This window comes from Dryobates pubescens, chromosome 3 (assembly GCF_014839835.1).
Source record: "Dryobates pubescens isolate bDryPub1 chromosome 3, bDryPub1.pri, whole genome shotgun sequence".
Lineage (NCBI taxonomy): Eukaryota > Metazoa > Chordata > Aves > Piciformes > Picidae > Dryobates > Dryobates pubescens.
In genome coordinates this window covers 5,411,634-5,430,809 of record NC_071614.1, presented here as the reverse complement: position 1 = coordinate 5,430,809, position 19,176 = coordinate 5,411,634, and the positions used below count along the sequence as shown (strand labels likewise).

General features: G+C 39.0%; 1 protein-coding gene across 4 annotated transcripts in view; it reads right to left on the bottom strand.

Annotated features, from left to right (window-relative positions):
- The window catches only part of ST18 (ST18 C2H2C-type zinc finger transcription factor), a 162,613-nt gene that overhangs the window by 67,455 nt on the left and 75,982 nt on the right, over positions 1–19,176 (bottom strand). For all 4 annotated transcript variants that reach the window (XM_009903665.2, XM_054179584.1, XM_054179600.1 and 1 more), the window contains one exon: positions 5,536–5,642. In XM_009903665.2, the coding sequence (XP_009901967.2) occupies positions 5,536–5,642 (107 nt within the window). The remainder of the gene's footprint in view (positions 1–5,535; positions 5,643–19,176) is intronic.

Here is a 19,176-nt window from a genome sequence, read left to right as displayed (position 1 = left end):
TCATTTTGACCACATCCAGGGTGGCAAACTCCTTTCTGAAAGCAGCTCTTAATTTTCACGTAAAGGAGATTCTCTCAAGAGGAATTTTTGCCTGGACAAAATATCAGGGACTCTGGAATTCTTCTTCAGTCTCTGGTAGCCCATTATTACCTGCCTTTCCTTCGAATTTCAGTTTCCCTGTTTATAAAATGGGGATGGTCAAACACACTGTAGAGGAAACTACTCCTCAGTTCAACACACAGGAACGAATGCATCTGATACAACTGTGCTAGGGGATAGGCAGCTGCATTCTGTGGATACTAGAAGTTGCCTATGCCCGGCATCTTTCCCTGCAAAAGGTCACAAGATAAAGGACAATGTCAGCAGAAGATCTTGTCTGTTATTTCGCTCTTCCTTTCTGGGGATCAGAAGAACTGATTTACCCCACTGAGGGAAGATGCAAGAAGCTCGATTTGATTTGATTTGATTTTTTATTTTTCCTTTTATGGAGTTTGAAGATCTGAGGGTGCTTTATTTTTAGCTTCATATGACTCGGATAACTGAGATGTTTTGATGGTCTTATCTGAAAGAACATTGCAGAATATGACAAAATTGACCTGAGAGAGAAAAAGAGTAGAGTCAGCCTTTCTAGGGGAGAAAAAGCACTTCTCTAATTTCCTGGCCTTTTTCTGTTTGTTTTTGTATGTGGCTACATATTAATATACAGCTACTGGAATCAAAACACCTATTTGCAGGAGAGAACACAAGCATTTGAAAAGGCTGTTCATGTACTTGAAGAAGTCTAATTCTAGAACACAGGTTAGTAATATCTGAAATGAAAGTATAAATTGATCGAAATGCACCTCAAAGCCAGACAATGATATCTTGGCTCTGGTTAGATTTACATCTGATGCTGATTATTGGCAGGGAAGGAACATAAGTGGCTTGTGTTTGCGTAGTGGGGCTGATGGCAGCCTTTACTTGTTACTATCCTTAAAACCTGGAGAATGAGTTTTTGCAATGTGACTGCAATGGTAATGGGAAACATGGCTCTGTTCTCTGATGCTGAGTTGTGATTGAAGGCACTGACCTGCCATAGACTTATAATAGGGGAGCAGGTGTGGCAATGATGGACTTTAATTTCCTTTAATAAACCTTTTATGTGCCACACTTTTACTGCCATTCTATGCTCTCCAAGGTCCTGCACATAATAGGTTCATTACTTTTGATTACTATAGTCTATTGAGACAAACAACTCCAGAACACACTATATATTATGTTCAGTTAAACCAATATAGACTATTTATCCACTGTGCATTATTTCACCTGCAACTCTACAGACAAAATTAACAACAGCTCCTGTAAGCTAAAACTATTAAAACTACTGGTACTCCTTTGTCATCATTTCATAATAAATACCCCACCAATCACTGTGCTGCTCTTTTAATTATGAAACAAAAAAGTGTCCACTGCTCCTACTGAAGCGCAGTTACTTGGGTCTAAATAGCACATTGAGTCGTGATGAATATTTTAAAGCTGAGACAATGAGTGAAAACCAGCAATAAAATCAATGCAGGGGATTTTTCTATTGATTTTCTTTCCTTGCAATAATTTGAAACTATGGGAGATGTTTAATCAACTCAAACCTGGAATTTATGGCATTACTTAAGGCTGGTGGATAGCAGGATTCGAACAATCATGTCTGTGGCAGAAAAAAAATAACATTTTAACTTGTAAAAGGTCCAATGCATTAACTTGAAAATTGTACAGAAGTAATTGGCTAAAACTGTGAAATTTTTTAAGTGTGTCATCCAAAAAAAGACCTAATTTGGTCAAAATTTATATGTAACATCTTTGGAGTTCGATATTTCTTTCAGAGATTACCTAATGCTGATAAAAGTGAATGAAGTTTCTCACTTCTGATTTTTGTCTACGTAGTGATGGCTTCATGTGAAACTACAGCCAGTGATGGTCAGTAAGAAGTGCTCAAACTTAAATCACCCATGGAACAAAAAAAGAATTAGACTCCAAGTGAGAAACTGCATCCAAAGTTCTTAGAAGTAATTGTTATCCAGGTGTTAATGTGAGAGACATAGGTTGTAATGTTGTGAACTGGTATGTTTGGATGGATTCTGGAAGGTGCTTCTTGCTCTCAAAGCCAGGTTTTAAGACCATCTAAACATTTTCTCTTCAAAGTTAGTTGAAACTGAAGAGCAGTTAGAAGGAGCTACCCGGTTCAAAACATGATGACAGAAGTGTAGCAGCTCTGCAGTCCCAAATCGTTAGGCAAGTTGGTAAAGAAATAAAGACCTGCCTTGGAATTGCTTCAATTGTACTCAGTTTCTGTGATTTGGTAATTTACTGAGGGTGTTGATGGTGGATTATTTTCTGAAAGCATGCTCCAACAAATCTCTCCAAATTTATGAATGCTTTGCCTCTGACTTTGTGAATTTCAGCTTGATCCTCCCTCCCTCTTTCCTTCAATACTGGTTGAGTCTTAGGGGTAGGTCAATAACTAGACCACAGTAAACTGACTGAAGTCACCAATGATAGCACAAATTCTGCCTGGCTGAAGCTGGAGTCACTTGCTGTGTGACAGCTACAGGATAGACACGGCTCCCTGGATGAATTTACTGTTTGAACAGCAGCAGTGATACTTTCCAAGCAAACTATCTCAGAGTTCCTGGCTGCAGAAACCAAATGTTACTTTTTCTGTCAGTATATTCCCACTGCTGTCAGCAGACTCGAGAGCAGCACCTGGAAATACTTCCCTGAGTGAGAGAATCAGAATTTGGCTCTGAGTTTGGTTTTTTGTGTGCCTGGAGTCTATCTGTGCACATGTGCATGTACTGATATTATAATGGGATCCAAGAATATGACTAGCAGCTGAAAATGGGGCATGTGCAATAAATGATAATAATAACAATGATAATAACAACCACTATTCCAGTACACTTGCACATTTTAAACCTTGCATTTCAGAAACTAAACTCATACCACTGTCTTGGTAAGATAATTTTACCGCACATCACTGTGAAATAAACTATGACACACGGAAGCCAGCGCTGCTGACAGAGGTAAAAGTGACATGCACCTCCTGGGAAGGGCTGATGTAAGACCTCTGCACTTTCTAATTTCTCTGATAATCTTTGTATGAGCATCACTTTCCCAAAGTGGGCTTCACGCTGCCAAAGTGGAAGTCCTTTGTTTTTTGCCTAGCTAGAGGAAAAAGAATCACCAATTTATCTAGAGGTAAGGAGAATGAAAGTTTGCATTTTGTTGTGATTTTCCCCACTAAAAGATCTGTCTAGTTTTTAAAGTGAAATGTAGCAAACAACTTCTGTAGGATAAACACAAACTAATTTAGAGAGGTCTGAAGAAAGAATCCCTCTTCTTTGCCATGTTTAATTTCTAAACTCCTGAAGATTATACAGACACAACAGCTGAACTTAATCATAACAAAGATCCAAACTTTATGAATTTTAAGGCACACCAATCCATTCTCGTGTCTCAAACACAAGCCACAAACTTCAAAGCTGAAGTCAGACACTGCAAGCATTACAAACACCTCTGTGCCCCAAGGTGACACGACACTGTATGTGCCTCTTCCTGCAATAAAAAATTCCTTTGGAGCAAGCTTTTCCGTGCTTTTGCTACTCAGATTTTAAGGTTTCTATTCAATAACTCATTGAAGAATCTAACTGGTAAAAGGACGATAACATCTGAAAGAAAAAGATGGGGTTTTTGTTTCCAAAATAAATCTGAAATCCTATAGACTGTCTAGAAGTAAAGAGCAGAGTTTGGCTGGCTGTGTGTACGTGTGTGTTGACTGCATCTTTCTGTCACACTGTGAAGTGTCAGTGACAGACTGACAGTGAGAAGTACCGTGCAAGAAGGAAATGCAAAGTACACACTTAGCAACTTCTAGGTGAAAATGTAAATATTCTGATTACTGGAGACAGAAGTATCCCCAAATTCACTTTTTTTTTAGGAGCATTGCTTGTAATATGGAGAAAGTTTCTTGTTCTCCTTTTCTTCTGCGTTAATTTTTATGCAATACGATGCCGATGGCCAGGAAGGAGAAAAATAATTACAAAGTAGATGTTCTTTAAAACTATTACTAAAAGCACACCTTGCTTTGTCATTTTGGATATTCTTAACCCCGAAATCATTTCACCTTTAGTTTTGAACCTTTTGCTCCAGTTCACACAATGCTATTCCTGAATTCTCCAGGAAGAAGTTGAATAACACGGAGAGAACTGGTTCAGAAGTATCAGTTTCTCAGGAATTTAAATAAGAACACCTACTGGATGCAAACTTCAAAACATGTTAATAACACATAGATATCGCCAACAGTTTGGCATTTTATAGCTGGGTTGAGCAATATACCTGGGTTTGAGTAGAGGATGGTTTTTATAGTGAAGTCACTAGTTGGTAATATGCAGCGACAAAATGAACCTGAAATCAGAGGCAAGCTTGAATAGCTTTGTAATGAGGATGATTTATTTTGATTCTCACTTCTGATTTCTGAGTTGTCACTGCTGTTGTATTCTTCATCCATGCAACTTTGCACAACTGGCAGTGCTGAATATAAACCAAAGCCATATGTTTATGTCCTTTTGCCAAACGACTACAGCAAATAGTTCTATTATTCCCTTAGGTAACCAACATGTGCCAAGTATTTCTATTAGTCTGCTTTACCAAGGCTTTAGAGGGCAGAGGCACAGCTTTATGAAATTAAGGGGCAACTGCTAGCTTTTTAAATGTAGAGAAAAATTATGTGATCCACCACGCTGAAATGCAGCTCAGCTCAAGCTGATGTGTGATCCTACTTTCTGGAGGCTTTTATTCCTGGATTTTTATTTCTGACCTAGTTCAGTATCTTGCCACCTTTTCCTGGGCTACTATGTACTAAACATAATTATCTTCATTATTTTCTTATGAAGTAAGCATATTAAAAAAGACAAAATACTTCATCACCTGGACATCTTTTCTCCTGCACCAAAGTTTTCATCCCACTCAACTGACATATAATTAAAATAACCTGAATAAGAATTATGTATTTTATATATATATAATAAGCACTATATATTTGTATTTATATTACCTTTTATGTATTCCTATCCTACTCTATTCTAGCCTAGCCTATTCTATCTTATCCTATTCTATCTTATCCTATTCTATCTTTTCCTATCCTATCCTATCCTATCGCAGCTAAACTGTCCCTCACAGATTAAATCTAAGCAGTTCATCACCGAATACATTCTCAGTCCTGGAGTAATACAGATTCAAAGACAGTTGTGCTCCTGTCAATATGCAATGATGATAGAGTGTAGTCCTGAAATTTAAAAACTAGAATTTCTAGGTATTTATGAAGATGGATATCTTTTTTCAATTGCTCAATATCACTGAAGATTGATGTCCTTAAAAGATCAGTCACTATGAGAGAAAAACTGTCCTAGTGCATGAGACACTACACCTGAAGCCACAGTGTTGTAGTCCTGCTACACAAATATATTTTCACTCAAATGCATTTCTGTAAATAAATTGTCCCACCTTTGCGTGTTTCCGGGTGAAAACGCGTGCAGATTCCGAAGGACCAAATCTGTCACTCAGCCCAAGATGCCTCGCTTGATTTAATAGATAATCTTGAAATTCATTCTCTGAAAAAAAGGAAAAAAAAAAAAACAAAACAAGAAAACAACAAAACAAAACAACAAAATCAAGCCAAAAATCAGCTGTGTGAAATCAAACATCCATCAAACAGGACAATCTTGAAATCAAAGGGGCAAATCAGCTAGGCGCATTGTTTTCTGGTGCAGTTTGTCAAAGATGTGGTGTAGGGGCATCAGTGATGCTTCTAAAAGGCAGGAGAAAACAGCAGAAAATTTATACTCTCTTTACATTTTTTCCCTTTTGAAAGCTTATGAACTAGTCCTGCTCCAAAAAAAATTTCCTTCTTGAATAGCCAAAAATCCACAGTTTCTCTGTGCAGAAATACTTGGTCAAATATTTTTGCTGCATCGGAGCCCTTTCGACTGAGTAAGACGCTACAGTACATGATGTGAAATAAATGAGAAGCATTCTGAGGTACTTTTAATGATAGCAGAAACCCCCTCAATTTCATTTCCCCCTCACCCCCCACCCCGATTTTGAATTTTCATTTAATTAGTTTAAGGTTTGGCACACTGAAAGTGTTCTCTGAAGGGAATCCTTGACATCACTCCATGCTCAATTTTCGCTCCTTTCCGTGAGGAAACTTCCACTAAATCAACTGTAAGAGTGAGAGCAGAAGAGATGCACAACTTTGTACCTGAATGTACAACACTGAGTGGCCTTGGATTCAGAAATAATGAAACTCAAATCCCGCCACCCCACCTCAAACACTTAAAGTTGGAGACACTTACAACCTGGCACAATGTGACCGTGAGCAGGTATCCTCATGGACAGGCTTTATTACAGCATCACTCCTTCCACAAGTAGCTAATATATAAACATTTTACTATGACTTGCAACTTCAGAGGTGCTTTTCCAATAGTATCTGGTGTATTTAGTCAAATAAATCCATTCATTCAATGCATTCCAGTTATTGCAAAGTTTAGAGATTAACTTTTGGAACTTGAAGGTGAAACTTGATTGATTTAATGATGAAGTTTTGTCAGCAAAATCTGTAGTGTTAAATTTCTGCAATGGGAAAGGCACATTCTAAAGTTCATTGAGTGACTAATTTCTGCCTGAGTCCCAACAGAGAGAGTATTAGTTGCATCCCATCAGTAAGTTTTAATTAAAATGAATACACTTTTATCAAACAGCAAAACAGACAGCAGATGCAAAGCGATAAAGAAGGGAGAGAACCTAGAACAAAACAGACCAAAACTGAAGATATATTTAAAGCAATTTTCTAGCCAATATGTTGTTTATCCTCAAAAGCCTCTTTCCCCATAATTCTTTTTCAACATCCATGAAAAAGCAAAAGAAAAAAAAAAAAAAGATAAAAAGAGTCTTAAAGATTTCTGCCTGCCCCTTCCTCTTTGTTTTAAACACACTAACCTAAACCAAAAGATCTGTGAGAAGAGCTTCAATGGTGAACAAAGCTCTTTCTAAAGCCTAAAACTTAGCAGCTTTTTGTCTAAAATCCTATCAAGTTATGTATTTATTAGCAATATATTTTTCATTTATTTTCTCAAAGATTGCCAATAAAGAAGTAAATCACATAAGGGAGTAGCTGTAAACCCTTTGAGTTCCCTAATGTCAAACTCATTAGCATCCGAATAACCACACAGCAGCACATCATCTGCACAATTGCAATTTTTTACTACTTTTAATAGCGTTTCTCAAAGGGCTCATTTTCAACTTTCTTCAGTGGTTAGTTGGCTCTCTGGGGAAAAGGAGCTTCCTGACGCTCACAGCTTCCACTCAACAACCAGGCCGTTTGCTGTCAGAAGCATCAGCCCTCTGCCCTAACCCCATCTGCTGTCTCTCTCATCCTAAGGGACCCAGAGTTAAGACAGCACAGCTGAGATCCACTTGGAAAAGTGCACAAAGGATGGGAAAACACACAAAACTTTTCACATGTACCTTTAGACAATAAACTAGCACACTGAAAATCCTCCTTTCAGGAAAGGGAGCCTGGGCTGTGCTGGGGCTGGGGGGCAGGTTTGAAAACTGTAGTGGAACACTACATGCAACAGTGCCATTTGCTGTTTCACTCCCATCTGCCTCACATGTGGCATCATCAGCTAGCTTTGTAAAGCAGAGAGTGCCTAAGTAGCACAAAGGCAAGACTTTATGTAAAGCACAAAACCTGAAGCCCTCTTCTGTGTTCAATCACAGCAGAAGTTGCTGGTTAGTAAATTGGTATGTACTGTTTTCTCTTTCTTTCCCAGGGTGCTGGCTGCCACACAGCTGATTCATGAGTGAGCACCACATTTGAAAATGTGGTCTTTCATACAGAGTCCAACACAGTGTCATGCATCTGCCATGTTATAAACAGGCTGTGTAGGATTATGCTGTGTCATGGGATGTGGCATGGCCCTAATGGAATATAAACTGTGCATCACCCCAGTTCCCACTCCAAGCAGCAACTTGCATTTCAAATACAAGTGCTGGGACCCAAGACTTCAGGTAGCAAACAAGAGTTACTGCTGACTTCACAGTAACATCCAAATTTTACACTATAAATCCCTGACAAACACTATATTTTAGTATATATTATGAAGTAGAAAACCAATGATGGGCCAAATTTTGAGGCATTACAAGAAGTGCAGATAAAATACCACAATGTCAACAGGGGAAAAAAATAAGATCTCAGCCTATAAAGAATATCTGTCTAAGGTATTGGTGACTTGGATGACATGGTAGCTCTTGATGCAAATCAAGTAGAACTAACTTATTCGTCACCCAAAGGACCACTCCCTTAAGTCCACATGTATCTTCTTTTGGCCCAATCTATCCATAGCTTGTATTAACTCATTTGGCTGTTTTACTAAAGACATCAGAAGGGTTTACAGACAGCAAGTTATGCCTATACTTCAATTCCCTATATGATTGAACAGAATTCTTTAATCCTGAAGGTGAAGTTTACCTGCCTACAAAGAAAACCTTTACCCTTTTCAACTACCACCTCAATTCCACTGTAGTAATAAACTTCATAAACCCACAGAGATGGGATAAATGAGTTGCTTGATTTGGCAATGTAATGGTTCAGTGAAGTCACCTGGAACCTTTGCAATTCATTCTTTGGTTTATAGCCATTTCCAGTGCAACATGATTTTGTACTGACTCTGAAGTGCCATCCTACTGAGATGCATGAGTCATATCAGGATACTGATGTGAATCACCATTTGGGCTCTGATCTTCAACATCAGATGTGTGTGACAAATCTCTTCAAGCAACCATTCTTGTTGACCCATTGTCTGTGGATAAACATATACTCACTCAGGTCAGATTTCTAGAGAGTTCCTGATGACTTAATAATGAGAAAAGACATTTTCTGCAGTCAGAAATTATCTCACCAGAAGTCTGAGGTTGTTGTTTCAGTCAGAACTGAGGTACACAAAGCTGCACTACACCAGTAAAAGACCCCAACAACTTTTTTTTCCGCATATTGGATATAATTTCCAACAGATTCATTTGATTTTTCCTCATTTATCATATCACTAGTTGATACATTGCAAATATGAATGGAGAGGATCACAACAGTTTGTGATTTGTTAACTCAGAGTAATAGCTAAGGAAAGAAAATCCAGTGTGCTAACCACTATGAACTCTGAACAATTTTTTGTGTGTTTCTGCAGTGACAGTGACTTCTCTTTCTCAAGATAAAATAACACAACATATTTAGTACTTGAGAAAAAAAATATGTGAAAGCACAAGTTGCTGTTAAAAAATGAGTGAAGACATATTGAGCTCTCAGCTGCAGTCAGCTCTTTATCCTGCACAGGCTGTAGTACAAAACTTTACGCACTAAGTTATGCACAGACTTACGGGTCACCTTAGTGAGATCCTTAAGAGAATCTGTAATGTTCAGCACATGAGTAAACAAACAGTTCTGTCTGGCCTTCTGTGGCTTCACTTTAACACCCTCACTGCAGTACACATGAGCAGTCTTGGGAATCTGAGAGAGTCTTCTTGGAAACATTTTTACATCATTTGAGCCTCAGAAATTTCCTCGGGGCAGAGTACTTCTCTTAGCGATTGTTTTATGAAGTGCAGAGTACGTGTGAAGCTGAGCTACTGCTGCTTAAGCTATTGCATTTTCTTTCCCAACTATAAGCCTGATGTTTATCTTAGTTTTACCCTGAGATGAAGAGGAGTTCATGCTACCAGTGCAAGGCAGCCTGGTAACACAGACAGCTGTCCTTCCAGTGCCTGTAAAACACATCCTTTACACTCACCCTCTCCTTTAAACACAGCAGTAATGCCAGTGCCTTGTGCAAGATCATATTCTGCCTAGCAGAAGTGTTTAACTTTCACCTGATTTAAGCACCAAACTATCCCTCAAAGATGCCTGAGGCTTTGCTGTAATTAACATAACTGCATTTAGATGCTATTCATGACCGATAATTCCAACACCTTGTGGGGGGAAGAGAAATAAAATTAATAAAAAAAAAAAAAAAAAGAGGAAAGGAAAAAAAAATAAAAAGGAAGGTTGCATGCTGTAAACATTATAAACATATTCAAATAAGCTTAACACAATCTGCCATGCTTATTTCTGCCTAGATCATGGACCAGCGAAATGGTTAATGCAAATGGATTTATAATTTGCTTTGGGGGGCCAGTTTCTTCTCCTTATTTATTAGCCCAGCTGATGGGGCAGATTTGATGAGGCACTTCTGGAATAATTGAGTCATCACACAAAGAAGGCTGCTAGCATTCAGAGTGGTTTTATCAGCAGCAAGCAGGCCTGATTACTGACAATTACACTCTGATCCGGTGATGGAGGAGAAAGAGCCAACGAGTGGGAAATGTCCGTGTTTCTATCCAGGAATAATTTCTACATTCATTTTACATGCTAAGTGTTTCCTATCTCTGCATAATAAACTGTAAACAGGAATAGATGGCACAATGTCCCTTAATATTTCCTGGTAATGAAGACACAAATGTACAGTGAGTGCTGATAAATATAGATGAAACATAAGCTATTCTCTGAGTCTGTATTGTTACCTTTAAAATAAATGCATTTTGGTGGTAAAAGCATAATCATAGCTAATGCAAAAAAATGACAGAAGATTGAAGCTGTCCTTGTAACTACACAGAAACTTTGTAAAAGTCCTGTTAATCACTGCTGCTCTAGAGGCTCGTAAGCTGAAGGTGATATACTGGAAAGAACATCATTTTGTTTCTCAATACTCAACTATGCAGGAACTCCTTTGCTTTGACACAGTAAAGGAGAGCAACAACAGTGACCTCCATTAACACTTCAGGGATGGAGCACATCTCAATGCTAAACTGAAAAACAATGAAGCTGGTCCTAGAAGACATCTTCACTATGATAAATTCTCATTTCCCTCTCATCAGCCTTAAGATAGTGTTTATAATGAATAATAGAGCTAGAGCATAGATTTCAGGAGTTGTGTTTAGCAATGTATTACCGCCTTTAGGACATTATTTTTGCTAGCAGCCAAGATGATGTAAAATGTCAGTTATTAGCAAAATGCTGGAAACAGAACTTTGGAAAAATCTGTTTCTTCTGTGACTCAGGGAAAAAAAAATACAGACATACTGACGAGTTGAAATGTAATTTTGTGTTTGTTGATGGCCAATTATAGATTTCAGCTGGAAAATGTTAATGCCCTAGTCTGGGGAGAGGAGTTCTTTTTTCGAGTTGATCAGGCATGAAACACTGAATAATAAACTTCTGCATGCTTGTTTATTCCTTTTCCTCTTTTTAAACTAATTCATAGCTTCAAAAGAGCTAAAAGTTATTCTCTGTTCTCCCATGGTAACTATGGTAACTATGTTTCATTAAAGTAGCCACTTAACTTCAAGGCTTGCATTACAACGATATGCATTATTTGGAGTAAGACCACACCATAACAACCTTATGATTTCCAAGCAATTTCAAAAGAAAGTTCAAAGAGCATACCCCATTGACTCTGGAACACAGGGTTTGTTTTCTTCTAAACCATGTTTACTCTCTTACAGCCTGGATGACTTTGCCTGTGTGGTGTCATCTCTGTTGTGAAGTACTATGCGGGGTGACTGCTACCAACTTCAGCAAGAGAAGACCGTGCTCTGCTCATCAAAGGGATGCTAGCAGCTCTAGGACTGAGGCCAGCAGGAGATGTCTGAACACACAGATCCATATAAGAGCAGCAAAATGATGTTGTTTTAATGACTCTGTTACAATCTTTTTCGACATCAGGACAATTCTGCTCCTGCTCTTGTATTGCTACACACCTGCTGCTTAGGCACCACTGTCAGTCCTTGCACCATACATGGTTTCCAGCAACTTAGTTAGGAATCAATGGTTTTGAAGGGTAATTTCATGGGAGTGCTGATTAGGTTCAGTAAAAGTGGTCACTCCTCAACTACTTACAGGCTTAATCTAGGTTACAATATTCCTTCCCTCTGAATCCTGTCTGTTCCAGCCAATTTTTGGAGACTGATTTAATAGCTAGAATTAGGACATCACACTTCTTATGCTGGACAAAACCCCATGGCTAATTAGCTCATTGAACATTCTCTGACACGGAGTCAAAAGGAACAATGAACCTAAAAATGCAAACTATTTTTGTAAAAAGAAATATAACGACCATTCTGCTGTTCTGTGCATTCATCCTCCCCTTTCTGAACAACAAGCTCTCTTCATTAAGCATGACAGACATGTCCCAAGAAAGGGAAAGTCGCACAAAGGGAAGAAGTGTGCCTTCCCTCGACATGCAAATCACATATGTTCATTAACTTTAAGAGTGCCATGTGAAGTACAGTCTGCCACCATCTAAAAGGCTTGTAATGACCCTAACTGCTAAAGATAATGGGGCTTGCTTGTGCTCCTGCACTGCCCCGAAGATCCCGGGAACATGCTTGAAAGAAAAAAATCAAACCAAGAACAAAAATAGCACCTTGAAAATCAAAGAAGTAAAGATCAAACAAAAGTGAAAAACAAAACAAAAAAAAAACCACCACCAAACTCCCCAAAGAACCCCAACCCCCCAAAAACTGTGTGTGTCAGGTACCAAAACATGCCTGCAAAATGTTCTCTAGGACTCACTTTTATCAGAAAGGGTTTCTCTCAGCAGATGTTTGAGCCAGGAGCGTGGAGCAAGGAAGGAGGTGTCCAGGCTGTTCAAAGTTATGTTAAGAGATCAGCGGCAGCAGAGGTGGTGGTTTAAATTCTTTTTTTCAGAGGCTTTTATGATTCTAGAGTGGTGTGAAGGTTATTTCCAGAAGTGGCACCTGTCTTCTCTCATAGACATAACCAGCAAGCACCATGACTGAGCAAACAGTTGGAAAAAAAGGAATTCTGAAACTTTCTTCCTGCCTCTGCCACCGATCTCTTCTCTGACCTTCAGCAAGTCTCTTCACCTTTCAGCTAAATTAGGATAACAACACAGAGTGCTGTGAAGTGCTTATGTGCATTTCTAGCCATGCTTTAAGATAGTGAATATTATTTTCAACCTCATGCATTCATCAATTTAATAGCCTGCTCATGCTTTCACTTCCTCTGAAACTCAACCTGATACTTCAACAGTATGCTATGGCTTGGGATTTCCAAGAAAGAAAATGTTTCCTTTTTCTCTTCAAGCCTTTCTAGTTCAAAAGAAGAAATAAAAAGGATGATTCTGAGAAGAATGGGTACTAACTAACTAATGCATAATGAATGGCAAAACAATTTAAAACACATTTCTGTTCTCTCTTGACATGTCAGGCAATCTGGAGGTAACTGGACCCTTGACATGTCAGGCCTTTATCTTAAAAGTCTGTCTCACTTGTTTTCCTATAAAGAGAAACATTCTAGTAGGAAATATCTTTAACTGCTTTGAGTGTTTTGGTTTGGGTTTTTTTTTTGCTTCCAATGCTGAAAATTCAGCAGCACATTCAGTGAAGTCTTTGCCTACACGTATAGAAATTTAGGTGTGCCCATGTATATGTTTGTGGCAACATTAAGTTCAAATATTGTACCCAGCAAGCACTGTGTTTAATTTAAAAGAAACTGAAGGAGAAACATCTTCTTCCTCTGTGTGCATGTTAAGAAAGTGGCCCATGGGACCACTAAACAATACTGACTTAAAAAATATCATGACAGAAACTTATCTTTATGGTATTATTATGTATTGGTAAATCATAGCAATCCATTCAGTCGCAGCAAATCTGATCTTAGCGAGATGAAACAAATCTTCCCATGGAGAAATATCTCACTCACTTTAAACCCAATTTCCCTTCAGACTCCCTAGTGCAAACCTGGCTCTACTGAGAACAACCAGAACACCCTCGTGGACCTCAGTAATACATGTTATTGCATGTGGAAGCAGTCACATACACTTGGTACTAATCACACAGGTATAGAAAGATACAGTCCTGGCCAGAAGATGGAATGGAATGGAATAGAATGGAATGGAATGGAATGGAAAGGAAAGGAAAGGAAAGGAAAGGAATGGAATGGAAAGGAAAGGAATGGAATGGAAAGGAAAGGAATGGAATGGAAAGGAAAGGAAGGGAATAGAATGTAGTGGAGTAGAGTAGAGTAGAGTAACCTGGTTGGAAGAGACCTTTAGATCATCGAGTCCAACCTATCGTCCAACACTATCTAATCAACTAAACCATTAAAAACTATTTTGGATATGACAGCTGTAAATAATAAGCAGCAGTTTAGAAGTTCCAACAGCACACTAATGAAGTTTTGTTATTTTAGTTGATAGTTTTGTCATTCTTGATAAGTGGGTGTGTATCAGATATCTGAATATATATTCAGCCTATGTAATAGGCTGGCTTGTCGTTTGGATGTCACATTGGGTTCTGCCTCTCCTGTTGGCACCTCAGACACCAAGATGTGTGTAGGAAAAGGGGTGGGCTGGGGGATGGCTGTCATGCTCAGCACATAATCCTTTCTTTCATATGCTGCACTCACCTACCCCAGGAGAGAGATTTTTTTGCTTTCTTTTGAGGAGGTTAACATCATTTTGCATCAGAACTACGTCCTGATGCAAGAAGTTGTAGCTGCGACTTTGAAATAATCAGCCTCACTAAAGGAGCCGTTGTGGCAACCAACAATGTTCTACCTTAAATCATTTTGACAAGGCAATTCTCTGCACTGCCCATAGGCTTGGAGGGTGTCCTCAAAACATTCAAAACTGGGACAATATCCATCGTTAAGAAAAGTCCAGAAGCAGCCAAACAGGTGTGTACTTCTCTCAGAAAGGGCTTTTTTTTTAAAGACAGAAGACCTTTTGTACACTAGTTCCATCCTAAGCCCCTTTTAGGGGCCACACCTGAGAGAGAAAGTGAATTATCAATGACATTTTTTTAAAGAATCAGTGGTTTAACACTAATTTCTAATCAGATCCTACAGAAAGGAACAGCTCGCATGGCAGCTGTACTTTTCCCAGGGTTAATTACCTTTCACTGCTCTCTACTAATGAGTCAGCTGTTCCTGTCATCACACAACTACACTGTGTTCATCTGTAGCTCGAGCTGTGGACAAACACAGTAGCTAGAGCCCTGTTTACATATTGGTGAAGGTTTGTTGTGCAAAGAATTTGTGAAGCAGGGTGGGGGGTTTTTAAATAGGAAAGGTAAAACTTCCATTCCTATGTCTCCTTTCAGGGAAATGAGTGCATTTTTTTTTTGGTCAACACCACATTCCTAATGTTACTGAATTCATCAACAAAAGCAGAAATCTAAGGACATGAGAACTATCAATTGTTTTTCTAATATTGCAGAACAGTTTATATATGGAAGATTAGATTTGTCTAGCTGTCCAGCTTGTCCCACCTGGTTGTTGGGTGAGGATGTTTGTTTGTGTCTTGGCTCATCTGTGAACTAGGAAACTTCTTTATAAAATGAGGTTTGAAGCAGGAGAACAGATAACAGCACAAAAATCAATGCACTTAAGGAAAGAGTTTGTATTATTTATTTTTTGTGGCAAACTCTAATGAGACAATGATTTAGGGCTTTCAGTAACCTGCTAATGTTTTTACATCATTCTAGTAGGTAATTCAATAGTTAGTAAATAGAACTCATCATTTTCTAGCTGGAGTGAACAGGATGTGTTCTTTAAAGCAGTATAAGATCGAGAGCAGATCCTCATATATGACTTTTATATGTCCTCTTTAAGCATTGTATAAAACTTGGGGGGTATTTAGAAAGGCAAACTTTAATAATGAGGAGAGAGGACTCACACCTGGCTTATTTTTATTGTCAAGAAAGTAAGGGCACAGACTCCTCCACAGTAGCTTTGAGTACCTGCAGTTAGACACTGGTGGTTATTCCAGATTTCTTGTGGGAGGCTATAAAGACAATAGATAAAGATAGACATTGGAATAGAGTGTCCAAAGCTCAAATCCTGTGTGAGTCAAAAGTCAGAAGATGTTGGCTTTCTATATAACGGAGAACAAGACTCCAACCTGGTACTGTCTTCAAAACTTGATTCTATGCAAAAGCTGCCTATACAGAAGATTCCCGGATCTGAGCAGATTTCCTCAAAGCTAAGACCTGTAGGTGTTAGCAGAGAAAGTAAGCTTTCACCATAACCCAAAGGGACACCACACAGTACAGGTTATGTGAGAGTTAGCTCAACTACTCAACAGCTGTACCTCCAAGAGACTCATTCATGAAGACATTATCTGAGGTTGAATTCCTCACTAGCTGTCAACTAGCTGTTAGTTGCTGATAATAGCAACTGACAAACCTAAGGCAGGAGCATGATGATGGAGAAAGTAAGTTAAGCTTTCCAGGTTCAGGTTAACCTTGCAGGACTGGAAGCTCAAAATATAATAATGTTTTTGAAAGCACCAAGGCAAAAGTACCACAAGATCCCATGGGATGCCAAGGCATCCCTTGAATAGTCATCTGGGAAACAAGCAGCATACCTTCCTTTGAACACTAGTGCAATGAACCCCCTCTTTCTCTTAAGGTGCCTAAAGCTGTGCAAGGTGTATGGACAATCTTGGACACTCTGAGCAAGGAGAAAATGTGAACTGTGTGGCTATGGGCTCTTGAAAGGCAGATATTTATTTATTGCTCTATTAGATGCAATTTTCCTGCTCAGTTTTGAAATTTTATGTGAAAGTGAATTTCCTGAGGGTGCATTAACTGGACCTAATGATTCTCAGAAACCCCTGATCGCTCAGGTCAGACCAAGGGAAACTATTACCTAATGTCCATTTTAGCTTAGATTCTCCCTCTGCTCAAGAGGTTATTCCTTCTCCCAACACACTATATCTCACTATTCCTAATGTTTAAAAAGAATTCACAGGCATAGCATAGGCATCCTCTATCTAGAAAAGCTCTTCATGTGCTACTGACTTGTCTTTTGCTGTGTTCTCAAGAAGAACTTCATACCTTCTTCATCCACAGGCAGGAAAATAGTATCACAGTATCACAGTATAACCAAGGTTGGAAGAGACCCCAAGGATCATCAAGTCCAACCTGTCCCAACAGACCCCACAACTAGACCATGGCAGCAAGTGCCACATCCAATCTCCCCTTGAACACCTCCAGGGACGGTGACTCCACCACCTCCCTGGGGAGCCCATTCCAATGACGAATGACTCGCTCGGTGAAGAACTTTTTCCTCACCTCGAGTCTAAACCTCCCCTGGCACAGCTTGAGACTGTGTCCCCTTGCTCTGGTGCTGGTTGCCTGGGAGAAGAGACCAACCCCTTCCTGTCTACAACCACCTTTCAGGTAGTTGTAGAGGGCAATGAGGGAACAAGACCTCTCCATTTGCTGAACAGTCCTGATATTTTGCACTGTTACATCATTTCCTGAGGTGCAGCCTGCTTAACTTGACCTCTGAACATGGCATAGTAGCTCTCCACTAGAAATATACTTCATGCTGTACAATGAAGCAGCTGAGATGCTAGCAGAGAATCTCTCTTATGGTCCCATTGGGCTGATGACAGTCTTAATGTGGGGATCCCTCTGGGAGGTTCAGGAGGGGAGAGGCATGTCAAATGGTGTCTCTGAAAAATATAGGGCAAAAAACTATGGTATCTTCCATATTACGCCTACTTCTGAACTTGACTACTTTCAAACTGTCATCAAAATAGCCATGACGCTTCTAAATGTAAAAGATAGGGGCCATTATGTAACTGGCAAATATCAAAACCGCACAAATAAATAGGGAAGCAAGCTGTATGACTTGAAATGCATCCACAATACTGAACTGGCTGTTTGAAGGCTGGAAATCATTAATTGAAAGCCACTTGCACTTCAATATTGCAGCATTATTCCCCATGATCACCAAATAGTTGCACATTATCCACGTTAATAACAATAAAAATAAGTGCTAGTACTGTGTTGTTACTATAAATAACATTGGGACCAAAGCATTCAGGGCTAAAGCTATTCATTCTCTCACACTATTCTAAATGAGCAGGGGATATTTAAGACAAAGCTTTTTAATGACAGTCTCTAGAAAGTTGATTGTAGGGAAGAAAACTGTGAGACTATGACCTGTGAGCAGGTTCTGCTTTTCAGGATGAATGTTAAATCAGTCTAAAGGGCTGCCTTTATTCAACTGGTGTAAATTTATACCATGATTTTCATTGCCTCATGAGTCTTACGTGTGGAAGTACTGCTGGAAACACATAGTTACTACCTCTTTGTAAAACTCATTGGTAAAAAATTAGATCAAGATAAGCCTAGTCTTAGAGAAGAGTTGAGTACTGTAGCTGTCCTACCTTCAGAGAAAGACTAGGAAAAGGCAAAGAACTGTCAGAGAGCTACAGCTCTCTGCTTCCAAGGCCAGCCTGTGCCTCTTGTGGTATAGATTAGGGCAGTATATAGTCACATGCTGGTCACTAGGAGCCATCCACTACATAAAGATTAGCACAGTATAGCAGAGCTCCACCCAGTTCTGATCCCTGAAGGAATTCTGAGTTGCCCACCTCGAAGTATAGCTTAAGCACTTTGCCTCAATCTGAAGAAACTTTGAGAACTTGTCCTTAGAGATTTAGAGGATGAAGATTTATTTGAGAAGTTCCACATCTATGTGCTAAAGCTGTGGGTTTTGATAAATAATCCTCTAGAAATCAAAATGTGTGTCACCAAATCTCTTCAAACATGGGAAAAATAATTGAAGTCTATGCAACTTATGCACAGCAAATGAAATTCTAAACTGAAAGCTTACTTGTAGTTTGTTTCTGATAGCATGAGGAACATTGAATCACTATGATCACCCTCAGAAATAGCACCAAACTATCCTCTTATTACCCCAAAGCTTGAAAAACAGTCTTGGAAGCCTGAGGAGAGAGAGAAATCAGAGAGACATCCCTAAAAGTGCCTGCAGAGTCTGAGTAGTGACCAATGGGAGAAAGAAAATGTGGAGCTGAGTCTGGAAATGTTTCTACCAGCAGTGTTTTAAACCCCAACTGCTTTAATGCGGAAATCTCTACTGTAGTTTAAAATTAATGGATATAGTTAAACCTTTACAGCTCATTTCTTCTTATTTTTAAGTATTAGGGAATGCTTTTTTTTTTTGAAAGGACATATGATGTCTTCTCAGAAGAAAGCAGGGAGTTCCCTTTTGTA